Source organism: Anomalospiza imberbis, chromosome 6 (genome assembly GCF_031753505.1).
Source record: "Anomalospiza imberbis isolate Cuckoo-Finch-1a 21T00152 chromosome 6, ASM3175350v1, whole genome shotgun sequence".
Classification (NCBI taxonomy): Eukaryota; Metazoa; Chordata; class Aves; order Passeriformes; family Viduidae; genus Anomalospiza; species Anomalospiza imberbis.
Window position 1 is genome coordinate 12,136,829 of NC_089686.1, and position 21,537 is coordinate 12,158,365.

The window sequence follows — 21,537 nt, forward strand, 5'->3', positions numbered from 1 at the left end:
CCCAGATTCAAATCTGCAGAGTCATTTCTATTGGATGCCAATGGTAAGCCAAAAGAAAGAAAAAGCAAATGCTCCATAATCTAAAATGCCTTAGAAGGGATATCCATTAAATTTCAGGACAATCCATATTCAAATGGATTTCTGACAACATCCAACCTTCTGAACGTCCTCCTGCTCCTGTCTGCAAAGCACCCGACCAGCACACAGGTACCTGCAGCCTTGCTGCTCAGCCTGCCACGCTGCAGGAAATGCGCCTTTTCTTGACAAGCACAAGCGATGCACACTTGGCAAGTTCAAGAAGTCAAAAGAGGTGATAACCTCAGTAACTTTGACCCCGAGTTTATTTTTAAAGGTGTGAAAAAAGCCAAAATACTCTTCAGTTCAGCTCTCCCCGTGTGGTGGATGGCACAGCTGATGTTCACACAGCTTCCCAGGCGCTGCTCTAACCACCAGAGGGAGTTCCTGGAAACCAGCACTGGAGGAAGCAGAATTAAAATTCATGTTTTCTACAGAGATCTCCGGAATACTAATCAAGACCAACAGATAAAGCAATCCATGCAAATCTGATTGACCGTGATTGCTTGGCAGGGTTTGGCTTTTTTGTCAGTAGAGGTGGAGCAGAATTTCAAAGGCACCATCAGGACCTGAATCACGCTGTGTCCTCCTCAGCTGTGCAGCTGAGCACGTACAAGGGCAAAGGCTGGACGCTTGGAGGACTAATATCACCGATTAGGAGATAACTTCCTTCCTGAACTGCAGTATGGCCCCACGCTGCTCCATTCTATCACACAGTTTGCTCCCTGCTGTGTGGCAGGGACTGTGCAGCTTGCTGGGCCACCAGCCAGCAGCACAGGACTACAGCCACTCACCTCCAGGTGAGCCCTCCTCGCCCCGTGGAGAGGAAAGGAAAACACACAATTGTTGTAAACTAGCTGCCTAGCATTTAAATGGCTGAAGTTCAGTTAAATGAATCCCATTTTCAGCTGTGTTGCTTCATTAGAATTAACTGGAGGAATCACGAGTCATTGCCACAAGGCTCTGAGATTCTGATTGCAGAAGGCAACACGACCTAGAGCTTTTGAGTCCCTGACTTGGTGAAAAATAAGATTCTGGATGACCACAGAGAGTCACCTAAGAAGGCCATGAACAGACTTTGTGTGAGCTGCCCAGGGATTACCAGCCAGCAGGAGAAGCTGCTCTACATGCTTTGCTGGCAGCAGCATATGGTGATTCTCTTGGAGGCTGGAATTAAGCAGACTTTCCCCTCAGCTGAGCCCTGAGAGGGTTCCAGAGCTCTGCCCCACCTCCCCAGCTGCACCACTGGCTGTCCCTGCACTGTCCCCTGGTCCTAAACACTGCTTTGACCAGGAACACCTTTTTAGTGAGTGCTGCTTGCACACTGAACCATGGCACATAATGACAGCGTAGTTTAAAAAAAAAAATTCAAAATACTACCGATTTTATCAGTGAAAAATCCTCTTAGCCCAGAAACTTATTCCTGACTTCAATCGATATATGTGTGAACACTTTCCTAAATTCACTTCTGGTATAAAATTAAAAAAAAAATGCATGCAAAAAGCCCATCTGTTTGCAGAGCTCAGGCAGTCAGAAATGTGAAAATCTGATGTGCACTGCTTATGTGAATACATATACAGACATGCACAACACACATGTATTCCTGGCAGTTCTCAGGAATCCACAGAGCATCACTAAAATACACATTATGCACATTAGTTTTCAGGTCCCTAATTTATTATTGTTAAACTAGAGGTTTCATTATCATTGTAGTTACTAATTAATTACACCATAATTAGAAATCATTAATTCATTGATCTGAAAGTTTGGAAGAAGATGATAGTAAAATTGTCAGGGACCAAAGAAGGGTTCTTAGCATCAATCCTTTACAGTCAGTGATGAAAAAGAGAGGGAGAATGGGATGAGTTTTGCCTTTAGGGACACCTAATACATAAATGACTGTACCAAGAGCATCTGTTACTGTTTCTTGACCACACAGACATCCCAGCTCAGGTACAAAACCCAGTGCTACAGATGCTTATAGTTCTACTCCCATTAACAGGAAAATCCTGGTCACACAATTACTAACTGCTAGGAGTGGGATCACAGCTAGGGGAGTAGATGAGTTACTGTGCAGAGATAAACTATTATAGAATCTGGCTCTTAGCTGAGAATACAGAAAGTCTATTAAATAAAAAGAAGCAGCCAAGGCCCAGCTGGATGGGGTTTTGAGCAACTTGATCTAGAGGAAATTGTCCCTGCCTATGGTACGGGGCTGGAACTAGGTGATCTGTAAGGTCCCTTCCAACCCAAGAAGTTCTATAAATGGTCTTGAAATAAACGCTTGCCAAAATCTGGCCTATACTGCTTGCACATAAATTACCGGACTTGTTAAATTTTGATAATTAATTTTTTTCCTAAGCTAATATATTCTTCTGCCACTGGCTATACTCTAGTGAAAAAGCCACAGTGAATCTTCTATCACTGAGCTCTGGAAACTTCTCCAGTTTGCACCACACTCAGAAAAACAGGGGGTTGAAGGCAATGGTGCAAGGGAATCTTGCTAGTACAAGTGGATGTGTGCAAGTCTCTCTTAAATCTCTCAACAATTTTTTTTCCCACACACAGTTTCCTCACTGAAGTGGTTTTGATTTAGCGCAGAAGAGTTCAGCACATCAAAAAGCATCAGCAAAAGACTCAAGAGCCTTTAGGTTTATAATGCTCTTCAAAGAACAGAGGCACCTTTTGTTGTTGCAGACATTGGACAGCGGCTCTGGCTCTGAGCAGGGGTACAATGGAGTCCTGCAGGAAAGTGGCTGAGAGGCTCACAAGCAACATGTCATGGGTCTTTATTTGCATAACGCTGTGAGAGCACTTCAGTGCCATGGAAAACTTTCTGCTGTGGATCCCTACCATCTGGGGGACTGAAAAACTGAATTGAAAAAATGCCTACTTCTACAGAACAGAATAATTAAATAACGGTTTGATACTTCCTGACAGATGAATAATAGCAATGATATTTACAGTTCTAGCACTGAAAGGAGTCTGTAATCCCAGTTTATATATTCAAAAACGAATCAATTCACCTCCTGTGCTCCTGTCAGCTGGAGCCAATCTAATGCAGAAGATTAACCAGTTTTACTCACTGCTTCTCCTGGCTGGGCCAACTTCTTCCTGTTTTGGTTTGAAACATGTTTCTCTTAATGTGAAGTGTACCCAGGTTCCTAGAAGTTGGTTAGAGCCTAATGCTAATAATGCAAGGGCTGTGGGCTCGATCTCTGTATGGGCCATTCACTTCAGAGTTGGACTCGATGATCCTTGTGAGCCCTTTCCAACTCTGATCCTGTGAAATGTCATATATCCAATTAGGAAGCCCAGGTTAACCTGAAAAGAGGGCACCTGAGCAGTTTGGCAGGCAGGGGAAGCCTGCAAGCAAGTGCCTATTATTCCAGGAGAAGTTTGGCTATTTTGGAAAGATGAGCAGAGGGCTTGTACAAGGACTGTCATCCCCCTCAGCACAGGAAGAAGTTTTGGGAATTAAACACAATGCGTGGTCCTGTGGCAGAGCTGATATTTTACAGCTGGGGTCACAAGGGACTCCTGCCCTCACAGCCTTTCACTGGCTGCTGCAGGAAAATAAATTCCCACCTAGTTTGCTGGATAACAGCTCATCCCTGTCCAACTGGCAAAGGAAGGAATTTATTTCTATAGTAAGCAATATACTAAAAGATTCTGTATGTCACGTGGACTTTTCTGGAACGGTTTCAGTGATAAAGCAATGCAGCAGATGAAAGGAAAAAGCTCATCATCTTATTTGAATTTTCCCTCCCTCTTCATTGACTTACAAAGCACAGCAATTTAGATCAGAAACCCCCCCTATCTGCAGAACATTTCTGAGTGACTAAAGCTGATACCGAAAGTGGTGTAGGCATTAGTCTGGAAACATTGTGAAATTTATTTCTCTAAACCGTTTTCTGGTGTTTTTGAAAGATGTCAGTCAGAAAACAGTTATTCCCCTGGGAAAACTTTTGTGTTTTAAAGGAGCAGATTTTTTTTTTTTTTATTTTTCACATGCACCCAATTAAGCATTGCCTGCAGGCTGCTAGTTTGGCTAGCCCTGGGTGTCTGATCACATGGATCATATTTACACTAGTGAGTCCAAAAGTTTGTTGTTTACAAGTTCTCTATGCCTAGATTATAAATAGGAACAATGTCTGGAATGACTTGATTCAAAGACCTGAAGCAGAATGCATGCTTATGATTCTGCAATGTCTATGCCATCTGAAGTTACACCCATTTTTAAATGTTATTAGCACTCTGAAAAGTAAAATCTGCCCAGAATACAGCATCTTAGGGCTTCATAATCTGCAACACCACACCTGATAGTGTGGGAAATGAGTCCACAGTGCAGCATGCAAAGCACCTTGCATGGAGCACGGATCTCTTTACCCCAGCACAGTTTTGGAACCAGCTGGCTGCAAGTGGGCATTGTGTTCTGTGGTGGGTCTCTTCCATTATTGATGAGCTATTTTATGTATTATGCAGTGCTGTAATGAAGATGAAGTCTTTTGTCTTCCCACACTGTGTCCTCTGTGGTGCTGGGAAGTTTTGGGGCAATATTATCAAATAAAACAGACACTGCTTTGTAGAAGATGAATTTAGATGACTGAATTTCCCAGAAGTTACACGTTACTGCCACTGAAAAACTGAGGGATGCGGGGCTAGCTGTCAAAATGTTAATGAAAAAATGAACTGAATATAACATTACAAAAAAATATAAAAAACCCTGTGTACACTTTTGTCTGAAATCCAGTGCACCATAATCTTCACACACATCCTTCACTGACAGAAACCTTGCAAATACTTAGGGCATCTAACTAGGAAAGAGACTGTATGGTACATTCTGCCAGTTTATCTGCTATTTGATGTATCAAAGCTTTATTCTTTTATTTCTCCAAAGTGTTTTTCAAGGAACTTCCTCCCAGCAATACAGACATGTTGTCACTTCTGAAAGGATAAGAGCAGAATGACTGAAGGAATGGAAAAATATCTCAGACTCCCAAGAACTTAATAAAATCAAGGAGAAATGCATGTCAAATAATCAATATTAATAATAATTATAATATATATATAATTATATTATATATATTATATAATATATTATATATTATATAATATATATTATATAATATATATATATTATATATATATATAAAATATATTATTAATAATTAATAATAAGTGGTGGAAAAGGCAGCAGATCTTCCAACCAGAGGAAGAGGAGTGATGAGCAATCCTTCTGACTACCAAAACGTCCTCCGTGCAGAGGTACAGCTGGGTCTGTGAAGCTGAAGGCACAGGGCTGAACTCTGCACCCTCCATGACCTATGTCTGTATTGTGTGGTCTCTAAGACACTTAGAACAAGAAAATGGCTTTCTTACAAGGAATAAATAAAGAAATAAATCACTATTAATTTTCTTCAAACCTCTCTCCTATTTCAAGCTTTCCTCCAACTTCTCCCTTCTTAGTCAGATAAGGCAGCTGACCTCTAACTATGATTAACTCTGCAACGAGCTCTCTGCATAAGGCATTTCAGCATGTGGTGTTTACATTTAGAAATGGAATTTTCCTATATTGTAAGTCAACAATAACTATCTAAGTCCCCAGGGCACAGACATCAAAAGAAAAGCAGAAGTTCACAAAACATTATATTTACTATATTTACAGGCAGTATTTACCAGCAACACAGATCAGAGTCTTAATTCTTCTCCAAGAGGCACCAAGTCTTTAAGCCATGGAAGCCCAAGATGCCCTCAGAGCTGGTCATGCCAAGCCACAAAGCTGAACCACTGTCCCCTGATGCATGGGAACATGCACTGAGTCCCAGCAACCAGCTGGGACTCAATGTCTGAAGTGAGCAAATAAGGAAAGAAAAAAGATGAAGAATTCCTTTGCCCGTCCCCAGAAAACTGGGGAACAAAAAAGGAGAGAAAATAGTCTCCTTTCCTCTCTCCTGGAAGTGTAAGCCCTCACTGGGAGAAGCACTGAGAGTATAGGCTCCATTAAGCCCTGCAGAAATTTACCTTCATTACAGGCACCACTGGCTTTCCTACAAAATTATGGCAGGGAAGAACTTGCCCATTTTAGCTTACTAAAGTTCTCACATTATGTCCTGCTCCAATAACTATGCTGCCCTGCCACCAGAGACTGCATTTAGTAAATCTAAGAGGATGTAAGCCCTGAAAAACATGAAACATCAAACAGCCTGTGGGCGGGATCCATGCAAAATTCTTCCACAGTCTCTTGGGGCAGGAAGGGGTGATGCTCTGCCCCCAGTGAAACCTGGCTGCAGATGACAAAGTAAGCTGGTGACACACTACCTTGTACAAGGTAACTTTTGCCAGAGAAAGCTCTGACTTTTCAAAGTGGACAGCCATGAAAGAAAAACAATTAAATGGGAAGTTGTTTGTCATATTAATGTTCTTACTAAATGACACCATTAAAACACTGAAAGCAAGAGATTGGTAATGAGCAAGTCAGTGTTATCATTTGCTCTCATTTTGCAGGCTGGCTCAGAACCAACATTTCTCCTTTTGTTTGTAAGGGAGAAAAGATTAAAGAGATGTATAAGGAAATCAAAGTAATTAGGCACATAAATAAACTGGCAGGTAAACAACAAACTGATCTAACCATCAGCATCCTTACAAAGCACAAGAATGAGCCAGGTATGTGTTCACCTCTTTCAAGGCTTGCTTTGCGCACCCTGGGGACATGCCCTGGGAGAGGCTCCCACCACAGCACTGAGAACATGGACACCTGTAAGGTGGCCAGCCATCCCCATGGGTAAGAGTATGGGTACATCCACTGCAGAAACACAACCAGCCAGAGAGTTTAGGCTATGGCTTGTCTCCCAACTTTTGCAAACTCTGGGGTGTCACACTCCTGGGAAGACACCTGCCCTGACACTGATATTGGCATGTAACGTGGGTAAACACAGTCTGGCTGTAGGATCTGATTCAGCCCATTTAACCTTTGGCATTTAACAAAGCACTTGGTTTAGTTTTCACTTGTGTCCCAAGCAGTCAGAACAGAGAGATCAGTGCTTGTGGTTGTTCTTGGGCATTGCAGTTTCTCTCTTGAAGAAGAGGGACAGTACAGTAATTCCCATCACTAGCTCATAACTGTGTGTTCATTTGAAGTGACCCAGTCATTTGGAAGTCATCACTACCTAAAAATTATTTCCAACTCCCCAAAACGTAGCCTGCTACCATTTTTTTTCGAACTAATCCAGCTTAATGCATCATTCAAAACCCCACACCATTACTTTGTGCCAAGACTAGTTATTTTCCCAAATGTAATGGTACCCTGACTCCACAACTGCTGAAGATATGATGCAGTCTCACATCTACTGCTGTAGTCTACCATGATTAATTTTAGTTTACAGAAGTGGGTGGTAGAACAAAGGGAGAAGCAGCCATGGAAGCCAGAATCTATTCAAATATGGGAGGATCAGCAATACTCAAGTGTAATAATGTCTCAGTGGGGAATATAGGAAGAAACTAAACATTAGAAATATCACGTGCCAAGTAGGGCACACAGCATACTCCAAGCTGCAGAACAGCAGATAGGGTTTGCTGCCCTGTGAATGTGGCAGAGGGAGCCTCTGTTTCACCCTGTGGTTTTGGGTGAGCTTTTTATGAGTGTATGAGCAGTTCTGGGCATACAAATGCACCCCTTAAAGCTGCCATCCATCTGCATAAGCACATGGGCAACTTTAATACATGGATGCATAGATATAATAAACAGAGTTTTTTTTCCTAATGATTTTTCCATATGAAAAAAGCAGACCCTAATGCAGCATGCAGGCAGCTTCTGGAGGGAGTATGCAGGAAGTGGCAGTGCCTGGAAAGATATATGGATATGAGTGTTTGTGTGAATTCCTACTCACATTAATTCATGCCCACAAAAGTTTAAGGGCTATAGATGCCTGGAAGAGCAGATATGAAAAAACATTTGATACCTTATATCCATTATGTACTTTTGCTGTCAATTTGCATGCTGAGATCACTGCAGTAACGGGAAAACTTATGATGATATAAAAAGCTTCATTCTAATCTATTATCAATGTCTAACTAATATTAAAGAGAAATACCTCAGGAAATAAATTTCATAATTAAAAAAAATGAAAAATGAGTATTTCTGGAATTTGTTTCAAAAAATCAGAGGGATTTTTTTTAAGTAAAAGCTGAAATTCCCCTTAATCAAAACTTCAGTTTTTGATAAGTTCAGCTGTAAAGAATGGGACATCTGTCAATCTTTGAAACTTCTAACACTTTATGTATGAGACAAAAAGTGTTGCTGAAGACCGAATGTTCACCAGACCGTTCTTTTTTGTCCAGAAAATATTTTTTTATCTGTGACCCAATGTGAATGTGACAACTACAAACTCTAAATACAAGCTTTTCAGCATGGACTAGATTTTAAACCTGTAAAGCATCTAAAGCACACTTCTGGTGTGCTAAGGAAATGAATTAAAAAATACCCCAAAAAATCAAAATGCAAATCATTGCTGGCTGTATATGCATAACCTTCTCAGAAATTTAATAGGCTTTTCAAGTGCTCAAAAATACTTTCTTAAAAATACCTTTTGTTCATTGCTAGGTGTAGCTAACATAATTTAAGGCAGTTTCTTTATTTTAGCTTACAAGCAATAAATTCTTACACTGAGACTTGTGTTTCCACAAGGCACCTCCCTGAAGTAAACTCAAAATCCTGCAAAAACTTCACTCCCTTTGACGGGAACAGACAGATGGGGAAAAAACCCAATCCAAATTTAAGGGCTTTTGGAAGAAAGGCAGACTTATCACAGGCATTAAACCGATCACTAGATTCAGACCATAGTCTAAGTACCCAAATTTGGAGGGTGGGGTGGGCACATCTGTGCAGCCAAAGAGCTCTGTACTCTTCAGACTTTCATGAGTTTAGGACTGGTGAATCATGGCTAGATTTCCTCATGAAGTCTCCTGCTGTGGCACAACTACAGCTGAAAATGCTCAAGACGAAGAAAGCAGAATTAAGTCCTCAGTACTTCTAAATATAGCTAAGAATTTGAAATATGTCTTGGTTTTTGATGAGTTTTGCATTTGCCAGCTTAATAGAACAGAAATAGCAAAATAAAAAATCTGAACTCTTACATTACAAGTACACCTTTCAGTAAGACATATTTGTGTATTGAAGGTTGTCAGGAGACAATCTCCCTCTGAAGAGCTGCTGTCCATCCCCAGTGAACACTGCAGTGAAACCCGGATGGCAGCAACTGATGCCAACCTTGGCTCGTCATGTTTGCAAAAGGAAAATAGGGCTGTGGTGTGTGTTTTTGCAGGAACAAAAAAAAAAAGACACCATACAAGGACTGCTCTGTTCCCAGCCCAGGAGCTGCAGAGGTCATAAGCGTGTAACTGAGGGCAGTGCTTCATCCAGATACCACAAACCAGAAACTGGTTTCCACTGAGAAACCAGGACTTTATTTTGGCCCCAGTTCAAGCTAATGCAATGACAAATTCACAGAACAGCAAACTTCACCACAAAGTTCTTTTACAGTCAATACAGTATTCAATAACCAAGGTGCCCTACACTCCTCTTTTAGAAAGCTGACCCGCAAGAGCCAACAGCTGAAGCTGGCCCAACACATTGGAAACACCAGCTCTGAGTCCTATCCTATCAGATTTTGCTAATTTTACTCTATCTTCCGTTTACTTAAAGTTTTATTCTGCCATCTCACATGTAAAACAACATATATACAGATTCACATAAATCAGTGGGGCTAGCTGCCTGCTGAGGCATTCCCAAATCACTATTGATTTCCTATGGTGAGTTAAGGCACCATGAAAAATGAGCAGAAAGAAAAATAAAATCTGAAAACGTTCAATTCATACCATAGCAAACGCTGATCTAAAGGCTCAGGTTTTTTATAATCATGTGTGTTATGATGGCATACTATCCAATACAACTGCACTAGGTGATTGGTAACAAGCATGTTAAAAGGTCACAGATTGAGAGAGATTAATTTACCTCCATCTTGTGAGTTCATGATATTCAGAGCAAACAGCATTGCATTGGAGAACGTGGTAGCCTCTTCTTTGCTTGCAAAATTCAAGCCATAGACCTGCCGTGCGTCGCGCCATTGATGAAAGGTGGGTGTTGCTTGATTGTACTTCAGTCCTTTCACAATTGAGTAATTAATCACTACCTGTGATTTGAAACAGAGGGGTAAGGATTAACAACAGCTCTGTTTTCAGTGAGAAAAAACCCACCCAACCCTTGCATGAAGGTTACCCAAATGGGTAGAGGCAGCTCCTATGGCAGCTCCTACATGGCTGCACGGTAAGGCAGTGTTTGTTTCAGTGACAAAAGACCCACATCTGGGGGTGAGATTTACAACAGTTCAGTTCAGCCTCGGGGACTTGCAAGCCAGTTTTGCAAAATCTATTACCTGCTCGTGTTTTCTACAGCACTTCCACAGGATGCAGCTGTGCAGATGCTGCAAACAGCTGTCAGGAGCCAGGGCCAGCAGCTGTTTCCATCTTTTGGAGAATGATCATGCACAATTGTCAGAAAAAGAGCCAGACAGAGCTCTTGGCACTAACCTTGCCCTATAGCACATAAATGTTTGACCCATTGCACCAGTTCTGCTTTCCTCCTCCCATGTGTCTGATCACCACCAGCTTCTTGTGTTTAATTTTTTTCTTTAGAACCAGGCAATGACAAACCCAGACAACCATTCCTCTCCCACCTTCTCCCCTGCTGTACGTGTGGTGTTTTCCAGGTAAGGGGTGACTGCAGCAGAAGGCTGGGTTTTTTTGAAACTTAATCTGCTAATACAATGCTCTGTTTATCCTTGGGCAGAGCACTGGGACACCCAGCTACACAGTAGAGCTGGGATCCAGACAGAAACCTCCACTGATAAAAGTGTAAGCTGCTCTAGCTAAGGGTGGAGAGGCAGGAGTGGCCACTGCAGCACTGTACCACTTTGTACACAGAATTTATGTTAGAGGTGGACCCCACATACCAGAAAACCTACCATTTTTTTATTTTGCAGTCTGACCAGCCTTTTGGAAAGTCTTCTCTTAACACTATGATTGAAACTAAAAAGCTTCAGTGTATTTATTTAGTCCAACAATATTTTTTGTAAATGACTGACAATTCTTAATTATACGGGCAGACTTTAAAAACTAAAGATTAATTTCAAAGATTAATGACTCCTAGCGCTGAGTTTTGAATTTTCAGTGGATTGCTAGTTTAAACTGTCAGAGAAACATTAGATGAGCACCTAATAAGGAATAAATTGTTTAACACACATTAGTATTTTTGAAGGATAACACTGTCTCATTGATACAGTTAACACATGTCTTGTAACTTTACTATATTAATATACAAAAAATTATGGAAACCAGCAAAGAAGCCACTAGACCTCACTAGACTGTAATCCCAAGATGATTACAGAAATACTCTTATTTCTAGGATGCATTTACTTACAGAGCCAGCATTAGAGAGTGATGTAGAAGATAGACTTTGAATCCTTGGTCTAGCTTTAGGCATAAATATGATGGTCCAGCTGCTGCACTCAAACCAGTACCATTACTAAGGCTCCATGAAAATGCATTGAGAAGCAATCAGACCTACAATGCTTTTTTTTGACACATTTCGTTGAGAAATTCCTGACCTGTGAGCCAAAGGAAGATGCAGCCCTACACTGGGTATGCAGGCTCCCAAGAATTAGTCCCCTGGAAATGGGAACTGCATCTCCAACATGCTGTGTGGGAAAGTCTCCCACACCAACCAGAAAGAAGTGGAAACTGGTCACAGCAGAGGCATTGAACGTCCTCTTGTATCTGACAGCTTGGATAGCCTTTTCTCCTTGAAAAATAGTGACATCACCCCCATTCTTCTACTGAGCATTGGGAGAGCCTGTACCAATGTTGCTCACACTTAGTCTCTTGAGCATTAAGTAGACTCATGACTGGATTTCTAAATCAACAGGTTTAACATGGATGAATTTTTCAGTCTTCCAACTACTTTTGAATAGACAACCAAGAGAAGGCTTAGGCAGTATCTTTGAGGAAAAGTTTAGGAAGACTGTGAGCTTCTACCAGGCTTTCAAAGCGAGTCTTTCTCACCTACTAACAGAAACCTCTGTTTCAAAGGACACCACTATCAAAGCCCAAAGAGCACCAGAGGGTGTAATGCAGCTGTATAATGAAAGGCAGAAATTGTAAAAACCTATGCCAAAAATTGTTTCATGCAGGTCAGGTAAACTGTTTAAAACCTACTTCCAATGAACTCCAAGGATCTGCATTGTTCTGAGGGTTAGATCCCTTTAATTGAATAAAGACAGAATTTGAATGTTGACCTTCAGTAATCATCAGGATGCCCACACATGTAATACCTTGTCTTCAAACTCAAATCAGAGTTTACTGAGAAATGAATCACTGGGAAATGAAACTTAAAATAGCCAGAGTTTCATTTTTATCTCCTTTGGCTGCTGTTTATAGAAAATGTAAAAAAAGAGGAGGGGATCTCCTGCTGTTGTTAAGAATGAGTGCACAAAGGTGTCTTGTACAGATGGTGCGGAGACTTTACAAGGCACATGATCATAATGAAGTGCTTCAGAGCAGTAATTAAAATAAAGAAGGTCTCCCTGTTTGAAGCATAGGGTTTTTTTTTTACAGGTGTTTCTAAGGAATCTTTACTCTAAAGCTTCGTATGTCAGTAAGAGAGCACATCTGCCAGGCTGAGCAGACCAAGAGTTCATCTTTTAATCTTCACTTACAGCCTACAGTAGGTGAATTGGAGAAGCTGTCACTGGAAATCTTGAAGAAATAAATAATGGATTTGTCCATGGCAAACAGTTATTCCTACAACTCCTCCCTTAGAATTTGACTTAAATGCTGAAACATGGCATTTTATATGCCACTTTTTTTCTTTTCAACGCTCTTTTAGAATTTTATATCCTGAAACAATGTTGTCTTAGTCAATGTAGTCTTACTCTTGTAGTGTGTTATATCTTACTGATGTAAATGTCTGTGTTGTTTTGAAGCCTGTTAAATTCTGTATTTCAATGATCTTATATGGCAAGGAGTTTCACAGACCAGTCATGCATAGCATTATGTTGACATGTTTCAATGTTCCCATCACTGTAATGTTTAAAACAAAAAGATTTGCTTCACTTCTACCCCAGTACTCTCCTTCACCCTTTCGCCTCAGTTTCAGGCATAGGTAAAATTCCCTGGGACCGACAGGGAATTTTACAATTTGTACAAAAGCTCAAAACCAAGAAGCCCTTCCTTTTGACTGCGGAGCTGCGAGCTGTCAGCAGTGACAATGGTGGTGGCTGATGGGACTCTCAGGAATGGGGCTAGAGGGATGGAGCAGGCTTCAGGGCAACACCTGAGATATGAACACAGCCAGGATCATGGGAAGAGTAGCCACAGAAGCCTCACCACCAATACACTTGCTTATTGAACCAGGACAAGACAATTGCTTGTTTCTGCAGAGCATGAAATGGTCCAGCAGCCTGGGCCCTGCCGTGCTGCCAGCACTCAGGCTCATCTCTCAGGGAGCAATCATGCCTGCTAAAACAGCAAGGATATAGAAACTCCTACAGCTGAGGTCAGATTCTTTACTTCTGTAGGCAGGCCCAAACCTGACAAACTTCTAATAAGTTACAACAGTGATTAATTGGTTCTTTCTTTTCAAATATTGTGGTTAGCTTATAGAGCAAGAATCCCATCCTTGTTTCAGTTTTGGCTTGGCTTCACATGTAAAATGTCTCACCTTGCCCAAGGGCCTGTTTCTACATTCACTTCTCAGCCACATGAACACACCAGCCCCTCAGGAGATGTGATTCACTTTTGGTTGCACTCTCCTCCCTGCCTATTTGTTCAGCTCGTGCCTTTGGGTGTTGAGATCATGCTGAGCTGACATCACTTGATGTAAAGTCCTAATTTTAAACCTTCACTTGATCGGGACTCTGGAATGGGGAGCTACTGCTTTTTAGCTTTGTGAACTTCTTGCACGGTGACTGAAGCTCACACATGTCACCTTTACAAGAGGCCAGGTAACAACAACAGCTGGCAAGTTGCAACAGGGGTGTAAAAGACATGATTGCGACTGTTGTCTTCAAGAATCACACAATCATAGAATTGCTCAGGTTGGAAAAGACCTCAGTGAACATCAAGTCCAAAATGAAGGCCTCAAGGAAACATCAAAGAGCTTATGACATTAAGCGATCTGGCCTTAGCTTCAAACCAGTTCTGGCCCCTGTGGTGATTTCAGAGCTTCAAGACTGCACCTGTGGTTTTCTGAAGGCTCCTGCTCAGGCCAGCACGAGGCTGTGCAAGGCTGCAGCTTGCGCAGAGCAGAAAGGGGAGCTCAGGGACCGCTGCTCTGTACCGCGGCGAGCACCTCCCCAGACACACAGAGGGAACCAGATCTGGTGGCCACTTCCTGGGGGGAGAACGATGCTCCAGATCTGCTGCTCTACAAACCATATTTTTCTGCGGTGAACTTTTCAGATGCTGTCAGTTAGAGAAGGAGATAAGGTGATAAAGGAGATAAGGTAAGCAGAACGAGAATACAGTGTAATAAGGTACAGCACATGCACCCAAAAAGGGACAGAAAACAGAAAGAAAGCTAGACAGAGACAAGACAGGGAGTCTGCAGAAGAAGATATGTGGAAAATGAAACACAGGATGAAAATTAAAAAGAGATCTTATTAGACCTGTAGTATAAACCAATGAAATTAAAAGGGAAATAGAATCAGGAAGGGATTAAGCCACGGAGATTACTACAGTCTGTGCCTTGACAAACTTGTAAGAAAAGTTTAAATTGTTCCTCCATGGTATTGTTGTATTACATATTCTAAACTAGTTTCTCAATTCTCCAAAGAACTGTGTAGCTTCATTAGCTTCATCGTATGCCAAATCACATTTTAGCTTAAGATTGGTCCTTTTCCAATAAATATGTCTTTTCTGGCAAATCAACAGCTTCACTAAAGCCTCAGTTTCAGTAAGATTTAAAAGAACTTGAGAACAAGCATGAAGTAGCTTGAATAGAGAATTATTTTAACTGAAATTCATTTCTATTCTCTTTAAATGCAAATACTTAGCAAGCCTAGCAAGCTTATGACTCCATGAGAGACTCATACAAAGTATATTAAATTCTGAATCTTGAGACTTTCAGAGTGTTCCTTTGAATACTACTATGTTGTCTTGACTTTATTCATAATACTGGATTTTTGAAATCATATTTGAGGGGCATGCTTTGTTTCAGGCAGTTTTAGGTGACTAAGGTAAGTGACTATACTTTCTGTTAATTTGAAAGAGGATTTTTAGTCTTTAAACTCTAGAAAAATATATTCTTCTACCTGTTTCCTTCTGAACTGAGATGATTTTTAGATAGCATGCAGCATCTTCATAAGTTGGAACAGCAAGCAAATAAAATATTACGGTTAACGCAAAGCATGTTCAAAGTGCAGCTTAAGATTTGACTTTTTAATATGTCTTACTCCTTAAACAGCATACTCTGATTAAGACAGACCTCTGGTACTTACTCTCCCTTACATATATACATATTGACTTTATGACTTCTGCTTCTTTTACACCAGCTATTCAGTTCCATCTTAGATTGCAGTCACATGAAAATCATTTACATTCACCTGCTGGCCATGTAAAATATGTAACTAGCATGGCCTTGGACAGAGCAGTACTGGCTTTCATAACTTACTAAGAAGACACTGTATTTAATTTATTTTTTAAAATATTTTCTATTTGTGAATGGTACTGCTTTCATATACTGCCTTTGCTCTACAGAAAAGAATAAAAACAGTCGCAAAACTTCTGGCAGGTGTTTCAAAAGTGCACTGCAAGGAGCTGAAAACCAGTGTGCTCAAAACCCACCTATTTTTTGTTCTGCTATTTCTTTTTCAGAATGATGACTCTGCATAGGCATGGTGTAGCAAAGACGTTATCACCTCCAGTAAGCAACCTAAGTAATTTTTTCCAGTTGGCCCAAGCATCTTTACAGCTGTCAGCTGAGGATCATCAGCATTTCCACAAGCAGATCAATCCATTCAACATTTGTGGCAGCTGAGAGGCGGTGATGCTCTGGCTCCTACTCTCTGGGTTGGCCTGACCTGGCTCAGCTTGGCTGGATTTGCCCTGCCCCTGCCAATGTCACACCAGCAGCAGTGCTCCCCTCACTTTCCCAGGGGGCAACACCACTCCTGAACCTGCAGGCAACCCCTGGCCCACTTCTTCTTGATCCTTGTGCCACTCAGAGGGCTCAAGCTGAGCACAAGAGGCAGGCTGGGCTGCCACTGTCAACCAGCCTCATGCCAGCACATGGTGGGAGCCCTCAACTCTGAAATTCCTGCTCTAAAATGCAGGTACTACACCATTACTCCACTCAAGAAAACTTTTGTTTGAGGTCCAATTGTGACACTCGGTTAAGGAGCTCTGATGGCACGTGCTGCCCAGCACACCTCAAACCTGCTGGAGCCACCTGAGCCGCGGCAGCCCTGGGCTGAGCATCGTGCTTTGGTGGCCAACGGGGTCTGATCCCAGTTCTGATAATCTAAATCCCATATTATTCCTTTAATACCCAAGGAGGTCCTGCAAAATTAGTCTGCTGTAAATCAGATCACAGTGTGCACCTAGGATTTTAAAGTGCATTACAAAAATCTAATTGCTTATCACAGCAATATAACAACCACTCTTTGAGAGACAGCAGTGCAGAACAATTGATTTTTAATTCTATTTTTAATATAGTACTAAAAACAAGTAAAAAGTAACTTGGGAGGAGCTGAGAGCAAAACCAGCAGAGTGAGTAAGATTCATTTCGCAAGAAAAAATTGGAGGGGGAAGAAATAACATTTAAATCTCCTTAGCATCTACCAAACAGTCTTTTTTTTTTCAAATAAGCAGTAATAATTTATGATGTATTGTGTGTGCAAAAGAATTATACAAAACCTGAATCACTGGAGTATAAACAGACTTGCAGGCACCTTGCAGGGAGCAGGAAATGTTGCATTAGGTATAGAACTGAGGTTACTAAATGAGATCAAAGGTTAATTTACAGGAAACTTGATATAGTTACTCACTTGTTGATCCTGCAGTTTAACTCCAACTACCCTGAAGGTGTTTGTGGCCGTGTTGTGGTATATGTTGATTCTGCTGAATCCCTGCTGTCCAGGTTTGATTGGCACCCATTTCTTACTGGTATCGTCATAGACCATAACTGAAGCTCGGGCTTGGCAAATACTCTGTTCACTGGGGAGAAAAACAGAACAATCAGGAAAGAAAATAATGAATTTGCTGTTTATTGCTTATTACTTAAAACTTCTAAAGGGAAAAAAAAACCAACAGAAACTATCAGTACTTTCAACACGTGTTTTATAAGAGATCTGCTAATCCTTTGAATGGGATCAGTTAAATTAAAGCTGACATGTTATGTGTTCACAGACTTTAAAAACCTCCTGTATGCTGCTGTTTTGAACCAATAATCTATTTTATATAAAACATTAAGCCCTGAGAAATAACCTGCATCACATAAACATTATGAAAACTGTCCAACAGCATGAATGCTCTATTTATTTTATGTATCTATTGGCAAGCAAAGCCTGTTTACATTTGCATGAAAACCTACCAATATTTTACAGCTTGCTGACAAAACAAACGTGACACCCACAGCTGAGTTATACATTCAAAACTGGAAGCAACCAGACCTTGAACCAAAAGCCATGTTAGGTAAACTGAAGAAATCAATTAAGTTAATCCAGCTGATGCCTAATACCCAGACCCACTGACGCACTTTAAAGTCCCAGAATACACAGAGCAAAACACACAGGAACACTTTTTTCCTTCATCCTAGTAGCAAAGAAAGTGGGGAAGGGGAATCCACGAACCTGGATGCATGCCAGCATTGAAGTATTTCACCATTATTTTGTATAGTATAAATAACTATTTTTCTCCTTTACAGTCACAGAAATTCCTCAATACATTACCTCTTGTTTGTTAGTCATATCCTGACTAATAAACATATAGAGAATCATAATAAAGTACACCCTTCAAGGGCAATAAATGCCACTGGCAAATGCTGGCAAATGCTGTGACATGTCAATACAGGTCAGAATTTCAGTTCCACTCTCCTGACTTCCCAGCCAGTTTTCTTATATCAGAGGAAATACAAGTTGAAGAAAAAAAATGAATCCTGCAAATTTTGGAGATTTGAGATTTTTAAATGTAACAGGGATTTTCAACAAGCAAATAGTGCCCCTTATGATGCATTTATGATTCAGTTAGTGCATCTAAATGAAACAGTTGAGATCTATCCTGCAAAAACTTTACGTTCATGACTGTCCTGTTAACGTTAGACCTATATATAGGTATATATACCTCCCTTCCTCAGCCCAAGCCATATTAAATAATTTTGGACAATGCAATAACAAGTGGTTAATCCGCTTTGCACACAAATCCTTTTCCTCCCTCTTTGTTTGGGTTTGCCTCCCTAGCATGCACACACACACACACACACAGAGGAGAAGCTCCTGGGTGATGCCAAACCATGTTGCTGCACTGCCACTATGCCAAATTACACCACTTGTAAATTTTACCAACTGCTGCACACCCAAACCTGCCTGACCCCATCACTGTCATCATTTTAATGAAAGGGAGCACGTTACTTCAAGTATTAAGAGGATCTGGGTTGATTACAGCAGTAATTTTCAATATTTTCTGATTTGTGGGTCTCAAAAAGATTTCCAAGGCAGGTGTATCCCCCATGGTACACTAAAGCCTACTGACTCTGGCTTGTTTTGTCAATCACTTTGCATAGCCTCCAGGTAGCCCACAGACCTCCTCCAGGCTGTGAGTAAGAGCCTGGAAAGTCCTCACAGCATTTATAGAGGGTTCAGTGATGCCAGCAGACATCACTATCATGAACAAGGTAGGAAAATTCAGAAAAATTGTATTTTTATTACGTATCATAGAAACAGCTAAATTCTGTTACCAGAGCAATATATTCAGATCAGAAGGACAAAACATTATTTTATTTATATTGTTCAGAATTCATAAAATCCAGCTCATCCACCAGCTGCTATTGCTTTGCAAGATACCTGGAGAACAGCTGTGCCTTTGCTGATGTACTTACCTCTCCCTCCTGTTTTTTAAGGTAAGCTCTCCCTCCTGTTTTTTAAGGTAAGCTAATGCCTTGTGGCAGCTCCTCCATATCTGACACGAGCAGCTGAGGGATTTGAGCTCCCTCCAGCCTGCCTAATCCTCCAACTGCTGCAGGAGCTGCAGCCTGGCAGCAGTGGCAGCATTGCCTGCATCCTCCAGACCTGCTGGGGGACACTCAGTCTGCCCTGGATTCACAGACGGGGAGAATGGGAGAGAAATATACCAGCAAACACTGGATTGCCCTAGTCATATGGAAGTGGAAAGGCTAAAAATAATCCCCAGTGCTGTCTCGTAGATGGATGGTGGCCACCTGCCTTTGCTAGCAGGTGTCTTGTGCCACCTCCAGCTCCAGAGGTGGGGGGAGCATCAGCTGCCCAGGGCACAGCAATGCCCTGCCAGGGGCTCCGGGAAAATGCTGCTCCTGGGAGAGTCACACTCAGCCAGTGTGACACCACATCCTTCTCCTCAAGCCTTGCCAAGCACAAGCTCTGCTGTACACTAAAGCAAGCAAGAGCACATCACTGGCTTCATCAGAGCAAGCCTAAAACCCAATACTGTCTCCATTTCAGATGAATTTTGGAATCCACGATTACCATGAGCTGCTAAATCAATCAAAATTAATTAAATTATCCTTACAACAAAGAGACTACACCTAAACATCAGACATGAGGGCCTTAACACAGCATTACTCACAATGCCATACCCAGATCCCAGATACAGCAACTTGCCTTCAGGCTTTGCTGCCACCAAAATCAGCAGCAAAGGACCTGCTGCTGCCCTGTGGCTGAAACACAGATGCAGACCTCAGGAGCAGTGTTTGATGCACGACAACCAATTGTTACTGTGACATAAAGCAAAAACACATCAAGCTCGGTCCCTGCTCTCCTGCACTCAATGGAAGTTTTTCATCATTCATTTAAATGGAAACAGGATTGAGCCTGTTATCTGGCCTCCAGTGAAATAACAGAAAAGAACATAAAACAGCACACCAGGGGAATCCTTTCCTGCAAAGCACTTCATCAATCTTTCAACATCCAAAATGCCTCCAGGGACTCATTTCTAGCTTGCTGTCTCCCCCTAAACGGAGTGAGACAACTCCAAGAGTTTAGTAACTCTTTATCCTGAAGACTTTCTGCTCTTCCTATGCAGAAAAGGCACAACCGTCCCACTGCTGCTTTAAGAGGCTTCTCTGAAAACAGCTCAGAAAATGTTCCCTTTATAAACCTCACTGAGAATCTCTGCATTACTCTCTGTACATTATTTTAAACACAAATCAAGCACCAGTGGTTTCATGAAGATCTAGCAAAATTTTTGGTGATTCTTAGGACCATACATCATGGATATTTATGTCACCTACATGTGACAGGTAATAAATGTGCTTAGTAACACAATTCTGAGTAGCCATATTCCTTCTCCATGATAAGAGTTTGTTCTATATTAGTATTCACATGCAAAATTATGCTTGCACACTTCTAGAACTTGCTGTATTTTCCTAATACTGAAAATTTGGTATTTGATGGAGGTCCATCAAATTTCCCACGCATCAAATATTAGGAATTCTCCTACTGATATTTTATTTTACATTATCATGCAGTCAGACTCATCCACCTGAGTTCCAACCATAGGTAATTATGTATAAAAATATATGAAAATTGAATCATAGAGAGGTCTTAATTACAAAATTGTTCAGGTTTGTGCACAACATCTACTCCAATTTGCTCCATTTTACTGGGGGGCAAATTAAAGACATCTTATTTAAATGTAGAGGGGAGTGAGTTCTTCCTAGGAACCCCAAATCCTAATATTCACCCCTGTTCATTCTGAAAGCATTACTTCTGTGGCATGGCAAACCTCTGCACTAGTACCATTTGAATGCCTGAAGTTAAAGAAAGTCTGCTTAGTTTTGTTCCCAGGTGCTATCTGAAATCGAGTGTTCGTATTTGAGATTTACAAAATATTGTTTCAATACTACAAAACTGTAAATTAAGAAAAAAAGTTTGTGGATAATACTGTTTGTTTCATTCTGTGTGACACATTTTGACCCACCCTCATCCATCTCTTTTGTGTAAGATTCATCTTCAAAAATCAGCAGATTGGTTAAATTGGATTGAACCCTACTTGAAAGGGTCAGCATTGACCTTTCTTGCCCAGCCCTGGTGAGAGTGGGCAGCCACTTCAAGTCAGTGCTGCAGGGAAGGTGCCTTTGTCCTGGAATAACACTCCTCTCCTCTTCCATCCGTTCAGAACCTGAAAAACACAGTCCTTTCTTCCTGGCTTCTAGTAAAC

The 21,537-nt window shown here is 41.2% G+C and overlaps 2 protein-coding genes across 8 annotated transcripts in view; one reads left to right on the forward strand and one right to left on the reverse strand.

Annotated features, from left to right (window-relative positions):
• The window catches only part of SETD3 (SET domain containing 3, actin N3(tau)-histidine methyltransferase), a 611,377-nt gene that overhangs the window by 86,799 nt on the left and 503,041 nt on the right, over positions 1-21,537 (forward strand). The gene's annotated exons all lie outside the window — the stretch shown is intronic.
• Positions 1-21,537, reverse strand: part of EVL (Enah/Vasp-like) — a 140,498-nt gene that overhangs the window by 50,882 nt on the left and 68,079 nt on the right. For all 7 annotated transcript variants that reach the window (XM_068192445.1, XM_068192446.1, XM_068192449.1 and 4 more), the window contains exons 2-3: positions 17,175-17,343; positions 10,088-10,265 (exon numbers count right to left, since the gene is read on the reverse strand). In XM_068192445.1, coding sequence (XP_068048546.1) covers positions 10,088-10,265; positions 17,175-17,343 — 347 coding nt within the window. The remainder of the gene's footprint in view (positions 1-10,087; positions 10,266-17,174; positions 17,344-21,537) is intronic.